This window comes from Podarcis filfolensis (assembly GCF_964270895.1).
Source record: "Podarcis filfolensis genome assembly, chromosome: 15".
NCBI classification, from domain to species: domain Eukaryota; kingdom Metazoa; phylum Chordata; class Lepidosauria; order Squamata; family Lacertidae; genus Podarcis; species Podarcis filfolensis.
In genome coordinates this window covers 34380780-34399995 of record NC_139618.1, presented here as the reverse complement: position 1 = coordinate 34399995, position 19216 = coordinate 34380780, and the positions used below count along the sequence as shown (strand labels likewise).

Here is a 19216-nt window from a genome sequence, read left to right as displayed (position 1 = left end):
CAAGGATGGATTGGGGAAGAGGGAAGACCCAGAAGAAAGTGGAAGGCAGAGAAAAGGTCAGAGGTGCACCTGCATATAACATTTAGTTTGGCTTTTGTTCAGTCGATTTGAAGGGGGTCACCACAGACATCTGACAATGGCACCTCTGGCAGTGGGGTGGTAGAGCAATTTGCCCATGTTTTTATTATTTGGCCTCATAAAATAGTCTCGCTGTTCATTAAGCAGCACCGTGCTGTGGCGGTAGCAAGCTTCACGCTGCTAGGCAGGAGGTAAGAGACAATAGCTGGAAGAGGAAACTCCCCGAGTCTGTGTTCAGAGTCCAGGCCGAAGCTTAAATCTATGAACTGGGGTCTCAGACACACCATGAAGGGCACGTCCGCAAGCTGAGGCAGCTTTTGGCACTGTTCACTGGATGCCGAATTGAGCTAAACTAGAAACCTGGAAATAATCCCTGTTGGAGAAAGGGGCACAGCCCCTCACCAGATATCAGCATTGTTGAAACAGTCTGCATAACAAGTAGTTTAGTCAACTGACTGGTTGGATTAATAGAATATACATCTCTGTATCTTGTGATTTGTTGGGGGCATGGGAAACAGAACATAGCATCTGATTTGCATGTAGAAGGCCCCATGTTTCATCCCTCACATCTCTAGGTAGCGCTTCTAGATGACCTATGTATTGAGAATTCATCCTGATTTGCTTGAAGGCCGGTTAGATGTTCATGTGTCAAAGCGAGTGTTACCCCACACTTCGCCATCGCTTTCCCTACCACGAAAAGTCCAACCTTTAGGGAAGATGATTTGTTGCGTAAGACCGTAAGTCAACTGCGATCTTGCAACCTGAATATGCTGGTGTGTGGTTGGATCCTGCTTGGAAACAGCAACAGTCTGGAAGCTCCTTGGAATCCTGGAGAACTGCTGTTAGTTAGCATAGACAATTCTGGCCGAGATAGACCAATGGTGTGATTCAGTTTAGGCAGTTCCTTGTGCCAGCCTGTTTCAACCTTGGGTCCCCAGATATTGTTAGACTGCAGTTCCCATCAGCCTCAGCCAGGTTAGCCAATGACCATGGATGATGGGAATTGTAGACTAATAACATGTAAGGACCCAAAGTTGAAGAACTCTGCTGTATGTTATTGCCTATATTATATGCTATTTGCAAAGGGGGGAAAGCAAAACTTAATTCCGTGCAGACTCCACATCCCCAAAGAGCTGTGCAAAACTGCTTATTGTATTTACTATTCTATTTGTTTATTTAGTAACATCTACATCTGCTGAAGTACCTTGGTACCTGGCCTAGCATGTCAGGTGCTGATACCAGGTCTGCTTGGCAGAGGACATTTAGAGATGGATTTCTGAAGAAGGTCTCAGTGTTCAGTAGAGTTGGGAGGGGATTTGATACACTTCGTATTTTACGGTGAATTTACCAAATTTGCCCTTTCCAAAACGTGATGTGAAGTGAAACTTTGGAAATGTTCTCTTGTCCGAAATTTACAGTGCGGTTCTCCAACCAAGTAATGTGTACAATAGTGCAGATAAAAGTGTGTGTATGAATGCATTAGTGAAAAACACATACAAAATCCATCATATTAGAGTACAGTGCTTTGCCAAAATGTGTATATTAGGCAAAATTATGCACACTAAAATGCTGATGAATTTTCATGAGGACTTAAAAAAAGAATACAGTGGTACCTCTGGATGCGAACGGGATCTGTTCTGGAGCCCCGTTTGCATCCTGAAGCGAACACAACCCGCGTCTGCGCGTCTGTGCATGCGTGGGTCGTGATTCGTCATTTTGAGTGTCTGCGCATGCGCAAGCAGCAAAACCTGGAAGTAATGTGCTCCGTTACTTCCGGGTTGCCGCGGAGCACAACCCGAAAAGTCTTAACCTGAAGCGACTTCAACCCGAGATATGACTATATATATATATATATATATATATATATATATGCACACTAAAATGCCGATGAATTTTCGTGAGGACTTAAAAAACAATAATAAATCTGCAACCTGCTATGGAGAAAAGCGAGGAATGGAGAGAATCAGAAGTCAACGTATGTCCATTCCTAAAACCCAGACAGATTTATGTAGAGAGGTGGAGTTCCCTTCTCAATTTCTCCCCTTGTCTTTATCTCTCTTTTTTTTGACCCAGCTTCAAAGATCGGTTCCACGCAGCAGTCAGGCAACTTACACCGGACTGCGACATCACCTTCCTGCAGTCGGAGGAAGGCAGCGGCAGGGGAGCGGCTCTCATCTCAGCAGTCGCATGCAAGATGGCGTGCATGATTGGCCAATGAAATGCCGCTGCGAAAGGACCGTGAAAGGGATGCCACCGACCTGGGAAGTGCCCCCTCCACCCACTGCCAGGCTGAGGTGTTTCAGGGTGTGCCAAGGAAGCAGAACCAGAAGACGGAAGGTTTTCCTGGGGGGGTGGGGAAGGGGGAGGGAATGGAGTGGTGTCGGGTTCCTCCGAACCTCTGCCTCTACACAACACAATAACCATGCAAAAATAGTCTCTCCTTTCTGTCCTTAAAACCTTCTCCACTCCTGCAAGCTCTGGGGAGGGTTTCAATTTATGCAGTAAGCAGCTTCTCATAGTACAGTGGGGGGGCAGTTTGGAGAGGTGGTGTTGCAGGGATGGGAAGTCAGGAAGGGAATAAATTTTGCTTTCTTTCTTTTCTTTGTTGGACAGCTCAAGAAGCAGGGATCTGGGAAGAATGGCATCTAGTTGCAAAGTACAGTTTCTTCCTCAGTAAATGGGGTTGGGGAGCATAGTCCAGAGAAAGCAACTTTGAGTAGACACATTCTCCAACCTTCTCCTTCTCCTCTGGTTTCCAAGACACTAATGGTTTCCATGTGAGTTTCTGAGTCAGCTTGAGCACAGACCAGGGTCCTCAACAGCAGAAGAGCCCAAGTGAAAAGTCAGGTTTTTGCTTTATTTCCGGCGCTTTCCACCTTCTCCAGATTTAGGATCACAGGCGTAAATCCAAGCTTGCAATCTGGTCCCAATACTATCGCCAGTCCAAACTGTCATTTCCACCGAGACAGATATCCGGGACCATCTCTATGTCGTTTTTTAAAAAAAGGATCAGTCACCATTAACATGGAGGGAGCTTGAGACTGAACAGGGCCCAAGAAACCAAGCAAAGGCCATAAAGCATTTTATGACCCGAGAGTTGTCTGCTTGGGTACAGCTCGCCTTGCCTGGATCCCACCCCTGTTTCAATGATTCTGGAAAGCAAGTAATATACAGACCGCAATTACAGACAGTAATATACAGACCAGCAAGTAACAGACCTTGGAACAAATTCAGTTCCAAGGCTCTGCACACCTCAAAGGGATGTATGCGATGAATAAACCAGATAGGTAAGCACTTGGGTCAGGGGGAAGTCATTTCGCTGGGACACTGCTTGCCCACCTGTGATCAGTCCACTAGTGTGCATGGGACATAGTGGGATGAAACCAGCCCCCTCCACCTGCAAGCATGTTAAACCTGCCACAGGGCGAAAGGTGAGTTGCAATTGCATGTGTGACTTGAAGTGGGAAAGTAACAGGCTTCAGTCTGGAAGCTCCTAAGATTTACTGAAGACGAGTCCATTCTGTTTTTAAAATGTAATGTCTTGGGCATCCCTCAGCAACAACTACAGAAAGTTTGATCCACCTGATTTCAGCTCGTACAGATGTTTGACCCAGATTATCTCTCCTCACTGTCATAATATTGTTTATTTCCCACTTTTTTTTGGTTCTTTTTCCTCTGTCTCCTGCTATCCTGCTTATGGATCCAGGGGCCCTTTTATATTAAAAAATAATAAGAATAAAAAAATAAAAAAATCTTTTTAAACTTGCCCCTGTCGTATCTTTTTTGGTTTTGTTTATCAAACCTTACACTTGCGTTACAGTGTGGAGTGGAGTACAAAGCAATGGCAATCCTATGCCTATTTACTTGGATGTAAATTCCACTGTATTTGGTGGGTCTTACTCCCAGGTAAGTAAGAACAGGATTACAGCCAGCTGAGATTTGTAAAAGGAGGGGGGCTGTTCTAAGAGACTCTAATCCATTATATTATCCCACCCTCAGTATTCTACCCTGCCCAATAACAGCCAGTTATTATATTTGACTTTCCCCCTTTTCAGATCAAGACAAGCTGGTAACAACAAAGACCCGGTTTGGGGTTCTCTCCTTGCCTTGTTAGGTTCACCCCCGCTGATGTCCACAGCATATAGCATTGCAAAACTGTACCTCTTCTAGCACAATGAAAACTGGAGGTTCTCCATACGGTCATTATGCAGTTGTATATGAGCAGAATAGTTCATTTATGACACTTCAATGCCAGCCTAACGTCAGGGCAGCGCACGTGGATTTAACTCACAACCGTGGGAAGTAGCTTACCCTCAGGTAGGCAATGCTAACTTTTAATCACGCCTGAACCATCTTTAATGTTTTGAAAGATGGAGTTCCAAAGCAGTGGGGTCACCACTGAAAAGGCCATGTTCCAGGTACTCTCTAATCTTATAGGTCTTAAGAAAGCAGAACCTCAGGTGCTGATGTTAGTGCACAGGGAGGCTGGTCCCAAGCCACACTGTATGGCTTTAAAAGCCTACTGGAAATAAGGGTATGAAAATAATTAGGCTGTCAGTGCAGCTGGTACAAATTGGTGTAATTGGTCAGAAGGCCTGGCTGCCACAAGTGTTCTATTATATAACATATAAACCTGTCATGAAATGTGCCCATGAAATGGTGTCTGTATGCTGTTTTTCATTCTCCTCAGTAGAATACTACCTTTCTTGTAAAGAATGCAGAATTTTATCCAGCGCAGCTTGACCTAACGTCAGCAGTAGAATAAGCTGCACCTAACAAGTATATTTCTGTGCAAATATACACACGTTAAAAGCCCCATTTAATTGCAAAACAAACCTTCAAGGAGCATAAGCCAGTGGTAGAAACAGCCGCAGCAAATGTCTCCTGGTCCAAAAAGCACATTTCAAAAATGGCAATGCATTTTAATTTCAGTACTTTTGGAGCTGCTAGGTGCAGAAACTTCAGCGTAAGCCCAGAATGTCCCACCTGGCTAGATATTCTCTTGGAGGCAGGTTTAGGGCAGCATGACTGGTCCCCTCCCCACTGGACACAGGGCTGGGGGGGGCGCTGCAGGGCATCACAACTATAGCGTAGTGCACGAGGAGAATGGAAGGTGAGAGACGGATGCACCAAATTTTGGGCTTGCAGGGGGCGCTGCTGAAATTTGAAAGAACGAAGTCAGCCCTTGATTCTTCGTAATGCTGGAGAACAAAACTGCAACTGTATTGTGCATGCTGTCTTCTTGAATTCTGTGGAATTCCAAGCAGTCGTGTTTTAGAGAAAGGAAGAGCTGTCTGTAAGTGTGGTGAGGCCACAGGTGTGTAGCAAATTCCACAGGCAACAACCAACAGTCAAAAGGATCAGAAGCAGAGTTTATCTTAAGAACTGTTGCAAAATTAATGAGTGTTAAAATGTCATGGGTAATGCAAAATAGAATTGCAGTGATAAACAATTGGATATGAGAAAAAGGATTTAAAGAAAGTGCTATAAGTAACTGAAATTAGGGGTTGCTGGAAAGATTTAAAACAGGGATGCAGAAAAGGGAGGTATGGGGAAGTCGCTGAAAGAAGGTTTAAGGAAAAAAAGGTTAAGAAATTATACGTGTTTATATGTTTGTTTGTTCATGTATTGTTTTGTATTGTTTTTTAATATGTGTTGAAAAATCAATAAAAAATTATATATATATATAAAAAAAACAGAAGCAGGTAACATTGGCTGAGCACATACCATGCACCACTCTCAAAGAATCCTGGGATCTGTAGTTTATCCATCACAGAGTTATAACACCAGCACCCTTATCAAACAATGGTGTCTGCTTTAAATATACATGGCGTGCATGCAGCCATAATCCTAGAAAAGGAAGAGGTTGCTGGACAACTTCAAGGTAGAACTTTGCATGCATAAGGTCTTAGGTTTGATCCCTGGGATTTCCAGGTAAGGCAGAAATGTCCCCTGTCTGAAGGTTTAGATCGGCCAGGGTTCTGACTGGGTTCCTATGTTGCTTATGTTTCTATGTGTATCTTTAAATCCGACTTGGGACTAGACGGCCCGTCAAATTTATGGTGCATAGGAATTCCTCTTTCAGGGGACAATTTTAAATGCCCCCTCTAATTATAAGGCAGCTTACAAAGTGACATACAAAAATGCATTACCGGTATATTAGGGAAAATTGCTTTGCAAAAATGTGTCTGTTAGGCAAAATTGTATACACAAAATGTGTAAATTGGAAATGTGAAGTAAAATGCTGGTGAATTTCCATTGGGGTTCCACCCCCTGCTGCCTTTTACTTGCAAACTAAAGCAGAAATAAGTACAGTGGTACCTCTGGTTACGTACTTAATTCATTCTGGAGGTCCGTTCTTAACCTGAAACTGTTCTTAACCTGAAGCACCACTTTAGCTAATGGGGCCTCCTGCTGCCGCTGCGCCGCCGGAGCACAATTTCTGTTCTCATCTTGAAGCAAAGTTCTTAACCCGAGGTACTATTTCTGGGTTAGCAGAGTCTGTAACCTGAAGCGTATGTAACCTGAAGCATATGTAACCCGAGGTACCACTGTATAGAGAACTGAATTTAGGATTGGAAAAATGAGAAACTGAAATTGACAAGTTCCCTCATACCTAGCAAGAAAGGAGACAGAAAGAAAGCAAGGACCTAAAGGTCACATATATAGTCCCGTTTAAATACAGGCCTAAATAATGGTAATCCTGGCACTACTGCATAGAGAAGGAAAATGGGAGACTCCAGTCAGAGTGGAACACTCAGCTTAGGAATTAAAATGATGTTGGATTGGAAATAAGTGGTATTAGCAACAAAGTTAATAAGAATATGCAAAAATGAATTGATAATGGATGAAAATACAGAGTTATAAAATGTTAAGATATAGAGTTAAGATAAATGAAAGAGGGTAAGGATTTGCTGATTTGATTATTTAAATGGGAATACAAGAAGGGGAGGTGTGAGGAGGTCAAAGAAACAAGCAAATGAGTTTTAAGTTATGAAAAATGGAATTGTTTTTAATTTCTCTTATTTTTTCTGTGCTTTTATATGTTGTATCTTTATTTTTCTTTTTTCTTTTATTATGTGTTCTTGTATTTATGTTTTTGTAAAATTTCAATAAATATTTCTTTAAAAAAAAAAAAAGAACACTCAGCTTAGGAATGCCTCCTCTCTCCATCAGCAAAGCCAAAATGCGCTATGACATCCAAACCTTATCAATTCTCAGCACTGGGGACTGCCAAGTTTGGCTCTCTCCTCCTGCCACCGGGCTCCTAATTTAGCTCACCAAGTGATAAACTGTGGGATATAGCCTGAGCTGATGCTTGACACCATCCAGAACTTCTTTGTTCTTCAGAAGGACATCCAGAATGGTGAGTACGCTCTGTCTCTCTGCTTTTGCATATATTCTTCATAGCACTGAGCTTTTGGATGAACACACATTAAGGTTGAACTGTTACCCTGTCCCACCGAGGAAGAAGGAGAAACTAAGCAAAGGGAGAGAGCAATGGTTCAGCCTGTATGCAGGCAAGTGAGAGATGGAGAAAGGGTGTTGTCTGTGCAATGACTGGGAAGATCTAATACCCAAGGGATGGTGGCAAATATTCGCTCACGTTTGGAAGGATGCAACTATGAAGAAACAGGAGATGGTACCTGTCCCTGGTAGCACCCAGTCCTGCTTGTGTCCTGTTTTGCCTGTCAGGGAAATAATCCGGGATGCTTGCTTTTTAAAATTAAGTTAGTGTGTACACACATATGCCACAAATTTATCCAGCTTTCAGTTCCCTCTCCCGGTTCTCTGAATGGGTTTGTGGGTTAGATGGCTCTTCCCCAGGGATGGGGAATCTGTGGCACAATTTTGTCAGGCATGATAGGTTCTGTAGTCCAAAAACATCTGGAGATGTTTAGAACAGGTTTCCTCATTCTAAATACTTGTCCGCTGTTCATCCCTAAATACACACATGCCAGTGGACTGCTCTCCTTCATCCCCATTCCCTATAACACACCGATTGTTAGTGGCTGCCAAGATTGCAGTCCTAAACACTGTTACTAGAAAGTAAGCCTCCCTGAACCAGATAGAATGTGCATCTGATTGTGATGTAAATGTGTTTTTGAATCGCAGCAGTTCCATAAAACGACAACCTTATCCAGTGTGGGATTAAACTGTCCAGTGAACATCTTCAAGTTTGTATATGTGCTTTTTGTCAACTTTGGAAGCCAGGGCAGGATAGGCTATCGCAGAGCAAATATATCCAATGCTCAACAGGTGAATTAAAAATTAATTGAGACTGAGATTCCTGCATTTCAGGGGGTTGAACTAGATAACCCTCAGGACCTCGTCCAACTCTACAATGCGATGATTCAATAATCTGAGCCCACAACTAATCCCCTAGGGCAGAGCTTTCAAAACAGAGCCTGCCAACCTTTTCATGCTGGCGACACACTTTTTAGACGTGCATCATTTCGCGATGCAGTAATTCAGTTTTACCAGCAAACCGGAGGTTAAATAACCTCTATTCCAGCCCTGGGAGGAGCGTTCGCACGACACACCTGCACACTGCAGCCGACACACTATCTAGAGTTGTAGCCAATGTCACATTAAGAAAACAGTTCTGTTTTCACAAGGATTTATGCTTGTGCAATGGAACTTTCCTCCCTTCCCTTCCCCCCCCCCTAAATCTGTTCTGTGGGATCCCTCAATCCTCTGGAGCAGTTTTGGGAAGAGAGAGAGAGAGGGGAGAAGGTGGGGGAAGTTGTGCGAGTGTAAATCTTAGCACTAATGAAATGAGTGTGCTGGATCTTGTCTCTCCAGTCTGCTAGTTGGGCTAAGCATAATGAGTGCTGTGGTTTACGTCTTCCCAATGTGTCAGGTGTACTGACTGGTGCTGTTGTAACCTGTTACTCTTCTTCTTCTTGTTGTCGTTCAGGCCAGCAGAAAAGCCGGGACTCGGAGCAAAGCTGCCGCAAAGCATGCCCAGAGGAGCTCCTCCAATGTCTTCTCCATGTTTGAGCAGTCACAGATCCAAGAGTTCAAGGAGGTGAGATGCTCAGGGGTTGTTTTCCTGTTGAGCCATAGAAATGAGTTCTAAGCCTGAACTCAGCCTGTATCCAATGGAGGAAAATTGTCAAAGGTGGACTCTGTGAGTCAGGTCTATTTTACCTGGCAGTGGGAATAAGTCTATGCTACCTGGTGGTGACTCTGAGGTTTCAGATGGGAGTCTGCCCCAGCTGCCAACCTGGAGAAGTCAGGGACTGAATCTGGGCTGTTGTTCTTCATGCAAAGCTCTGCCACTGAGGCATCATGACAAAGAGATGGAGTTCATATGTCTCTTTATGTCACCTCTGTGCATGATCAGGGTTCTGAAATGCACGGGGAAATTCAGCATGAGACCTGCAGACTAGGGATGGGAGAGAATGCAGTTCACTTTGCATTTAAAGGTGAACTTAATTCTTTCACACTTCCTGGAAAGATATGCAAACTGAAGGGCAGCTATCCTTCAAAATTCACACTGCTCTGGATTTTGCAGTGCCGATCTCCAGCCAAGTAATGGGAACAAAGATGTATATACTGGGGTGAGGTGCACATGAGAATGCATTTATTGATGAAAATGACATACAGAAATGTGTTATGCTATGAGTAATTGCTTTGCAAAAATGTGCATATTGGGCAAAGTTGCATTTTGAAAAGTGTAAATTAGGGGAAATGTGCACTAAAATGCGGGTGGTTTTTCAGGAGGACTCTTTTTTTAAAAAGAAGAAGAAAATATTGTAAACTGGTGTGGAAATGTAGTGAACTGAACTTAAGATGGAAAAAAAAACAAGAAATTGAGAGAAAAAGAAACGGACAGGTCTCCCATCCTTACCACAGACAGTCACCCTCCAACTGTCCCTGTATAGACCTGTATAGTCATGTGTATAGACCTGTATAGTCATGTGAATTTGGGGGAACTCTTCTCATGGCACAACACTCTACAGAATATCACAGTGCAGTGAACTGAAAATGGAAATTTTCTGCTCCTGCTCCTGTATTGTAGACTGCCAGGGATGCGGGTGGAGCTGTGGTCTAAACCACTGAGCCTCTTGGGCTTGCCGATCAGAAGGTTGGCAGTTTGAATCCCTGCGATGGAGTGAGCTCCCATTGTTCTGTCCCGGATCCTGCCAATCTAGCAGTTCGAAATCACGCCAATGCAAGTAGATAAATAGGTACCGCTGTCATGGGAAGGTAAACAGCGTTTCCATGTGCTCTGGTTTCCATCATGGTGTCCCGTTGCGCCAGAAGTGGTTAAGTCATGCTGGCCACATGACCAGAAAGCTGTCTGTGGACAACCGCCGGCTCCCTCGGCCTGAAAGCGAGATGAGCGCTGTAACCCCAGAGTCAGTCAAGACTGGACCTAATGGTCAGGGGTCCCTTTACCTTTACCATTCCATCTGCTGTACATAAAACAGCAGCCACCAATTTCTTCAGATGTTTCAGACTTTCCCTTAAGGTTGGATCCTGTATTTGTTTGTATGAATTTCTGTTTTTGTTTATTTTTATATGCTAGAGATTATATAGAGATTTATTTTAAAAACAAAATTATTACATGCTTTAAATCAAGGGTTTTATCCAATGCTAGTCATATTCAGAGCAGACTCACTGAAATCAGGAGGTTTGAATAAGTTAGAGCTGTCATGTATTCTACTCATATTGATCCAGAGCAGAAGTCCAACGTATAGTTAGCAGAGTAAAAACGTAAACACCTTTAAGTCAGCTGTACTCAGCTTCTCTGAAGGAATAAGCCAAAGACCATGAACCTTCTGCTTGTTTCTTTCACACAGAGAAGCTTCCAGAACCCTCTTGAATTAATTAGAATAGGAGAGATCTCTACACATCAGGTCAATACTTTCTGTACTAAGAAATGCAGACTGACAAGAGCCATTAATGTAAATGGGTCTGTGCTGAGTAGAAGTCAATTGAATACAACCCAAATGAGAAATAACTCTTGGAGGGTAAACAGGAAAGTGATGTGGGGATGGGGAAGCCCAGCCAAGGTAGATTTTACATTTGAATTACAGGCTTATAGCATGCAACCCCCAACTCTACTGGTTTGCATGACTTGTGAAACAAGCAAGGGCTGCTCAACTAACGAAGCACTGTAATCACTTTTGCCCTTCACTGGAGTAATAACAATGAGGAGTAGATGCAGGCGGGGGATTGGAAAATATTTGTGTGAGTATGTATGTTCTTATTATAGTGGCAGAAAGGAATTAAACTTGAGAAATAGAGAGAGTAGTTTTAACTTTCCTTATCTTTCCCCAAGGCATTCAGCTGCATTGACCAGAATCGTGATGGCATTATCAGCAAATCAGACTTGAAAGAGACATACGGTCAGCTGGGTGAGTGCCTCCGGTCACCATGAAATTGCACTCTTCAAAAGTTCAGATGATTTTTTAAAAAGAAAAATATTAAGCAACTAACTGGTACAAGGAAAAACAGTGCCAAATAGCCAGGCCTGGATTCAGAGTCTCTGCCGGAGAGAGATTATTGTAATCTTCATCTTTAAAACTGACAAAGGGTGAAGGTACCCCTGACCATTAGGTCCAGTTGAGGACGACTCTGGGGTTGCGGCGCTCATCTCGCTCTGTAGGCCGAGGGAGCTGGCATTTGTCCGCAGACAGCTTCCGGGTCATGTGGCCAGCATGACTAAGCAACTTCTGGCAAACCAGAATAGTGCATGGAAATGCTGTTTACCTTCCCGCCAGAGCAGTACCTATTTATCTACTTGCACTTGACATGCTTTCAAACTGCTAGGTGGGCAGGAGCAGGGACTGAGCGACAGGAGCTCACCCCGTGGCGGGGATTCGAACCGCCGACCTTCTGATCGGCAAGCCCTAGGCTCTGTGGTTTAGACCACAGTGCCACCCACGACCCTAAAACTGACAAAGGAACATACAAAACGGGAAATGCCAGAGATTGATCCTGGCGCTTTCGGCATGCAAAGCTAGGGGGCTGATGGGAGTTGTAGTCCAAAACATCTGCAGGGCACCAGGTTGGCACTGCTTTAGGGAGAAGCAATTGCTATTTACTAAAAGCAACATTCACAACGGGAAAGAGCTGTAGCTCAGTGGTAGAGAATCTGCTTCACATGCAGAAGATCCCAGGTTCAATCCCCAGATGGGAGAGACTGTTGCCTGGAACTCTGGAGGGCTCCTGCCAGTCAGTGCAGCAATACTGAGGGAGATAGACCAATAGTCTGACTCAATATAAGGCAGTTTCCTATGTCTAAAAATTCACAGTGACCTTTCTAATGCCCACTTGCTTATCTTCAGAGCCTCTGAGGACTTGGTGCATGTTATTTCTGGAGCCATGAGCACTTCACGGTCCTTCATCTCTGGATGGTGTCATTTTTGATAAACAGCTTTCAGAAAGGGGTCTGCAGATCTCAGCTTTATTTCTAGTACACAGGGTGGCGGTATGTGCATCCTTCCTAGCTTTGGAGAGCTCTTTTTTTCTCTTCTAGCACAGAAGAAGGAGGAGACGAGCTAAAAATGCCAGTGGCGAAGTTGTTTTAAGGGGAGACATGTATTCAAATGACATTATCGCCAAAGCAGAAACCCTGGGAAGTCTGTTGAATGTAGACCAGGGCTGATATGGCTCACCAAATTTTCTGTGCACAGGTGTGGGAGGGTGAGGATTCAAGAGGGAAATGGCAAAAATTATATGTCTCTACCACAGAGCCTAGGACTTGCTGATCAGAAGGTCGGCGGTTCGAATCCCCGCGACGGGGTGAGCTCCCGTTGCTCGGTCCCAGCTCCTGCCAACCTAGCAGTTCGAAAGCACGTCAAAGCGCAAGTAGATAAATAGGTACCACTTCGGCGGGAAGGTAAACGGCATTTCCGTGTGCTGCTCTGGTTCGCCAGAAGCGGCTTAGTCATGCTGGCCACATGACCTGGAAGCTGTATGCCGGCTCCCTCGGCCAATAAAGCGAGATGAGCGCCGCAACCCCAGAGTCGGCCACAACTGGACCTAATGGTCAGGGGTCCCTTTACCTTACTATGCCCCTGTGGACAGAGTCATATAGAATCAGCCACACATGTTCTTTTGCACTGACAATTTTGTATCAGGCAATTTGATCTAAGTACAGTACATTAATCAGTTGGCTGTTAGCAGGGAGTGGCATACAGGCGAATGTTAGGTATGTTATGTTAGCTTATGTTAACTCAGGGTGGGGATAAGGGGAAGATAGTAGCCAGGTCTCTGCAACATGCAATGAGGATTCATAAATGTTAGAAAACAGTATTTTAATTGTTAGTGGCTGGGCAAACCCAGCCAGATGGGCAGGGTATAAATAATAAAATTATTATTATTAATATATTGTTTGATGCAGATTTTGCTGTGTACCGAACCTTTCAGAATTCTTTCTATATGCCAATAAAGGTTTGCAATTGATATAGGTCTCTGAAGATTGAGGATGGACAAACGTTCCCCAGAAGTTCCATGTTAGGGGGTGTTTTGCTTATCACAGAAATTAGACCTGTATTGTCCAACCTGGTGCAACGTCCACCATCTGTATCGGAAGAAGGATTGTGGATAACTGCCCCAAGAACACCATGATCACAAATAGTCATGAATGAACAATAAACAGGATGTCTGGAAAGGTCCGTGGAGTTCACTACTTTTTTCTCTACAGGGAAAATAAATGTGAAGGAGGAAGAGCTGGATGAGATGCTAAAGGAAGGGAAAGGGCCAATTAACTTCACGGTCTTCTTAACACTCTTTGGGGAGAAACTGAATGGTGAGTTGGTGCTGCTATAGCCAAGGACTTTGCTCACTAACTCTCAGTCTTGCTCATTAACTCTCAATCCAGCTCTCAATGCCCATGAACATACTGCAAAAGGCCAAAAAGCACACAAAAAAACTTATTTACCACTAGGGGCATTTCTAGACTGCCACTATTTTCAGGAAGGATTCAATCACATGCCAGCAAATGGAGATTGCACAACTGAAGCTAATTTGAGAGCCAGTGTGGTGTAGTGGTTAAGAGCGGTGGACTCGTAATCTGGTGAACCGGGTTCGCTTCCCCTCTCCTCCACATGCAGCTGCTGGGTGACCTTGGGCTAGTCACACTTCTCTGAAGTCTCTCAGCCTCACTCACCTCACAGAGTGTTTGTTGTGAGGGAGGAAGGGAAAGGAGATTGTTAGCCGCTTTGAGACTCCTTCGGGTAGGGATAAAGCGGGATATCAAATCCAAACTCTTCTTCTTCTTCTTGTACAACAAACCTACTTCGCCCCCTCAAAATTGGTTTGCGGCAAGGTAACTGGCAGGAAAATGCACTTGGAAGGGTCAGGTAATGATTTTTCAATGCAACATCATCTAGCCACCCCACAAACAAATTAGAATGAACACTTGATAAATTGTGGGTGTTCTCTGGCCTCCCCACAAACCCTGTGCAAAACAAATCAGGATGAATGCACAGCACGGATGTCATACAAAAGGGGTGCTTTAAAAAGGGTGTTTGTTTGTTTGTTTGTTTCATTTACATCCCACCTTTTTCTCCAAGAAGCTCAAGTTGGCATCCATGGTTATCGCCCTCCTCATTTATCCCCACAACCACTTTGTGAGGTGGGTTCAGCTGAGAGGCAGTGACAGACCCAAGATTGCCCAGTGAGCTTCAAGGCTGAGTGGAGATTTGAAACTTGGTCCCTCAGGTCCTATTTTACACTCTAACCATTACAGTGGTACCTCGGGTTACAGACGCTTCAGGTTACAGACTCTGCTAACCCAGAAATAGTACCTCGGGTTAAGAACTTTGCTTCAGGATGAGAACAGAAATTGTGCTCCGGCGGCACGGCAGCAGCAGGAGGCCCCATTAGCTAAAGTGGTGCTTCAGGTTAAGAACAGTTTCAGGTTAAGAACGGACCTCCAGAATGAATTAAGTTCTTAACCCGAGGTACCACTGTACACCACACTGGCTTTGGGTAGGAATTGTCCATTCAAGCAAAGCCTGTGTGTCCAACATTCTTTGTCTGGTAGCACCAGGGCACTGTGCAAATGGAAAGGTGAGTTTAATGTTGTGCAACAGTTGTGCTGACAGATTGTGCAAGAAAGGTTGTGCAGACAGGTTGTGCAGACCTGTGCGACGGATTGTGCAAGAAAGTTACCAGCAACCTACTTATGATTTCTCTTGTGCAAAAACATTTTGCCTGTCACACCACTAAGTGACCTTAACTTAAGGCTATGTTGCGTATAACCTCAATGGAAAATCATGACATAAGCATCCCCGTACTGCAGAATGAACATTGCTGTTACTTCCTGATGTTCACAAATATATTTAAGTGGTCAAGCGGGTGAGTCACAAAAGCCCCAGCATGGGTCTTTGGGACTGGCAAAAAGTTCTTGAGAAAAGGCAAAAGTGAATCCATTCCATTAGTCGGTTCCCTTAAGGCAGTGACGGCTAAACTTGGACCTCTGTTTTGGGACTACAATTCCCATCATCCCTGACCACTGGTCCTATTAGCTAGGGATGATGGGAGTTGTAGTCCCAAAACAGCTGAAGGGCCAAATTTGGCCATCACTGCCTTAAGGTGTAGGAGCCAGTTATTATACTTTTCTGTCCTTGAGATCTCTCTCTCTCTCTCTCTCTCTCTCTCTCTCTCTCTCTCTCCACTGTTTGGTTTGGTTTTTGTTAACTTTCCATTTCCTCCCTGGAACGTCAAATCTTCCAGACTCCCTGCCCAACCAAAAGGGGGTCTTGCTCTCGTTTTGAGGATCTTTGCTGTATGTTGAGCAATCCTTCTCTTCCACAGGCACTGATCCCGAGGAATCCATCCTTGCTGCCTTCAAGTTATTTGACCCCAACGGAACTGGCTACGTGAACAAAGATGAGTAAGAACATTAACTACAGTTCAGATCCTGGGTAAAGTCCATGGGGCTCTGATTGGATTAAGTCTGATCATTAGCATATGAGGCTCCGGGGTGCAAAAATCCACCCAGCGCCCCCAATTTTTTGGGGAGGGCAGGTCAAAGTTATAGAGCCTTTTTTAGGGGGCAACTCAAAGTTGTTGAGCTAAGGAGGGGAACAGCGGAAACAGTGAAAAAAATAAAAAGCAGCAGCGATAACTCCTGTCTTTTTGCGATTATGCGAAAATGAAATACACCACTAGGGGGCGCCGCGGGATACGTTGATTCTGCAGCTGTTCCGCAAAAGAGAATGGAAATGACCCATCGACCGCAATCACCCGGCTTGGGGGGGGTGCGGTTAAAAGCTTAGGCAGCTTGCACCCCGCGAGTAAATACAGCCCTGGGTCTGATTGGCTTAACCAATGGTAGGGGTGAGGAAGCCATGGCTCATTGGAAGAGCATCAGCTCTGGTCCCATTCCTGGCACCTTCAGGTCAAACTGGGAGGAACCCTTGTCTGAACTCCTGGAGAGCTGCTGCCAGTCCGTGTAGGCACTACTGAGCTTGATGGTCCAATGGCCTGACTCAGTATAAGGAAACCTCCTAGGATTTCTCCATAGGAGTCTCAGCAGAGAAGACTTCAGGGAAGGGCTATGGCTCATGGGTAGAGCAAGCAAAATTTCCCAGGTATCCCTAGGGCGGAGGGAGACCCGGAGAGCTGCTGCCAGTCAGTGCAGGCAATACTGGTCTGGTACAATGGTCTGGTACAGTATAAGGCAACTTTCTAGGTTCCTATTAGAGTTCTGGGTGGTGTGTTGGAACAGCACTGACTTTTTATTTCCAATTTGTTTTCCAGGTTTAAGCAACTCCTGATGACTCAGGCGGACAAGTTCTCTGCTGAGGAGGTGAGGCAACTCTTTCTGGTCTAGCACTAGTTAAAGCGTGCTTCTCGCCCTCCCTCTTTAAATCCCAATTTCCTCTTAGCAGGAATCTTTCACAAGCATCAAACCTAGGAGACAGCTTTAAATTGGTGTATTAATATGGCATAGGGATGCGGGTGGAGCTGTGGTCTAAACGACAGCCTCTTGGGCTTGCCGATCAGAAGATTGGCAGTTCAAATCCCCACGATGAGGTGAGCTCCTGTTGCTCTGTCCCAGCTCCTGCCAACCTAGCAGTTCAAAAGCACGCCAGTGCAAGTAGATAAATAGGTACTGCTGTGGCAGGAAGGTAAACAGCATTTCTGTGCGCTCTGGTTTCTGAGTAAGATCAATTATTTGATTATTGCTGTAAACCGCCAAAATGTATTTTGTATAGTTAAAATTTTACCTGTATCTTCAGCACATTTTAGTTTATTGCTACAGCTAGTGGTTGACGCAAATCAAGATTCTTCTGATCTGTTCTCTGATCAAAGGCCCTACCAGAGGGTCCCTGGTAGAGGCAGACTGAGGAGAACGTGGCCAGTTAGGTTGCCCTGGGTGTAGAGCCTCAGGGGCGCCACAACTATGATGTAGAAATAGAAGCTGAGAGTTTGGGGGCACCGAATTGGAGACCCCAAGGTCTGCCTCTGTCCCTGGAGACAGGTGGCCACCATAGCTGCCAACCTTCCCTTTCTTTGCGGGAAATTCCCTTATTCCAGCGCCATTTCCCGCTGCCATCCCGGATTGTTAGATATCCTGTAGACTGTCCCTGGGACAGGTGAGGCTGCTGATCCCTTATTTTCAAATCTGAAAGTTGACAGCTATGGTGGCCACCTGGGGTTCTGAGGACCCATGAGACTGTTGTCCTCATTCAGCAGCCTCTTCTTGTGTTTGACAGCCATTCCTAGCCACTAGTTTCCATGTATCCCATCAATCCCTCTTTCCTTAGCTGAGGCTTTTTATCTCAGCTTTCATAACGTCAACAATATTGCAGATCGAGGCATCCATATACAGTGGTACCTCGGGTTATCGTAAGTACTTAATTCATTCCGGAGGTCTGTACTTAACCTGAAACTGTTCTTAACCTGAGGTACCACTTTAGCGAATGGGGCCTCCTGCTGCTGCCGCACCGCTGGAGCACAATTTCTGTTCTCATCCTGAAGCAAAGTTCTTAACCTGAAGCACTATTTCTGGGCTAATGGAGTCTGTAACCTGAAGCGTATGTAACCTGAGGTACCACTGTAGCTGGACTGAGGGCCTTTATCGGAACCCCTTCTGCCGCTTTCAGATATCGCTTTCTGCTCAAGCAATGAGCAAATGATGAAAAATATTGTTCCCGTTAACATAAGAAAAGCCTGCTGGCTCAGAGGCCCATCTCGTTCGGCATCCTGTTCTTACATTGGCCAACTAGATGCCTAAAGGAAACCTGCAAGCAGGACATGAGTGCAAACAGTACTCTGCCCACCTGTGATTCCTAGCGACGGCTTTTCAGAGGCCTACTACCTCTGACAGTGGAGGTAGAATTTCTAGTATTTTTATAAAGAAACTGTATTAGCAAGCTCTCAGCCACAAACATCTTGAAAGCAATATACATTTATTTAACTTCAAGAATGGTTCCCCCTTCCAATCTCATGACTCAAGGAGGCGGGGAAACCATGACGACGGGGTCCCAAGGCTTGCAAGGCCGGGCAGGGGCTGGTCGATTAGGCCGGCCGAACGCTGCCTTCTTACCCGTTTTGTGTTCCTTCTTCCCTAGGTAGAGCAAATGTTTGCGGTCGCTCCCATAGACGTGGCCGGAAACATTGACTACAAATCCTTGTGCTACATCATCACGCACGGTGATGAGAAGGAAGAGTGAAGATCTGTGGGGAAATTGAAAGTTTGCGGCGGCAACTACCCCTATATTTGAATAAAAGGCCCGATGAGAAATGAAGGAAGCTGTGACTGTGAGTTCTGTCTGAATCGGTAGCAGCTGGTGTTGTGGGGCTGGACCACCCTCCCGATACCATTGGGATACCATTTACCATATTTTTCGCCCCATAGGACGCACCGGCCCATAGAACGCATCAAGTTTTTTTGGGGGGAAATAAGGGAAAAAAATTTATTTCCCCCCCAGGCGCTTGTGGTGCCGGCAGCGGGGAGAAGCGCTCTTCTCCCCGCCGCCCGCCTTCAGACCAGGTCCGGGGACAGCGGGGAGACGCGCTGCGCCTCCCAGCTGTCCCCGGAGCTTGCGGGGCAGGCAGCGGGGAGAAGCGCTCTTCTCCCCACCGCCCGCCTTCAGACCACTTCGGGAGACAGCGGGATGGCGGCGTTCCGCCTCCCTCTGTCCCCCGACCTTGTGGGGCTGGC

General features: G+C 45.2%; 2 protein-coding genes across 9 annotated transcripts in view; both read left to right on the top strand.

Annotated features, from left to right (window-relative positions):
* GCK (glucokinase) overlaps positions 1 to 3845 on the top strand; it is a 49921-nt gene extending 46076 nt beyond the window's left edge. For all 8 annotated transcript variants that reach the window (XM_083588808.1, XM_083588803.1, XM_083588807.1 and 5 more), the window contains one exon: positions 2152 to 3845. In XM_083588808.1, the coding sequence (XP_083444934.1) occupies positions 2152 to 2296 (145 nt within the window). In that variant the 3' untranslated portion in view covers positions 2297 to 3845. The remainder of the gene's footprint in view (positions 1 to 2151) is intronic.
* Positions 3846 to 7292: 3447 nt separating this feature from the next.
* Positions 7293 to 18800, top strand: MYL7 (myosin light chain 7). Its single transcript, XM_083589166.1, has 7 exons — positions 7293 to 7444; positions 8999 to 9109; positions 11372 to 11447; positions 13742 to 13846; positions 15859 to 15937; positions 16807 to 16855; positions 18624 to 18800. The coding sequence occupies exons 1-7, from the start codon at positions 7442 to 7444 to the stop codon at positions 18723 to 18725; spliced, it is 525 nt and encodes a 174-aa protein (XP_083445292.1). The 5' UTR covers positions 7293 to 7441; the 3' UTR covers positions 18726 to 18800.
* The last annotated feature ends 416 nt before the right edge of the window (positions 18801 to 19216 follow it).

Coding starts and splice junctions, on each gene's coding strand:
- MYL7 (XM_083589166.1), top strand. Junction 11,448..13,741: donor AGAGACATACGGTCAGCTGG/GTGAGTGCCTCC, acceptor TTTTCTCTACAG/GGAAAATAAATGTGAAGGAG. Junction 16,856..18,623: donor ACAAGTTCTCTGCTGAGGAG/GTGAGGCAACTC, acceptor CTTCTTCCCTAG/GTAGAGCAAATGTTTGCGGT.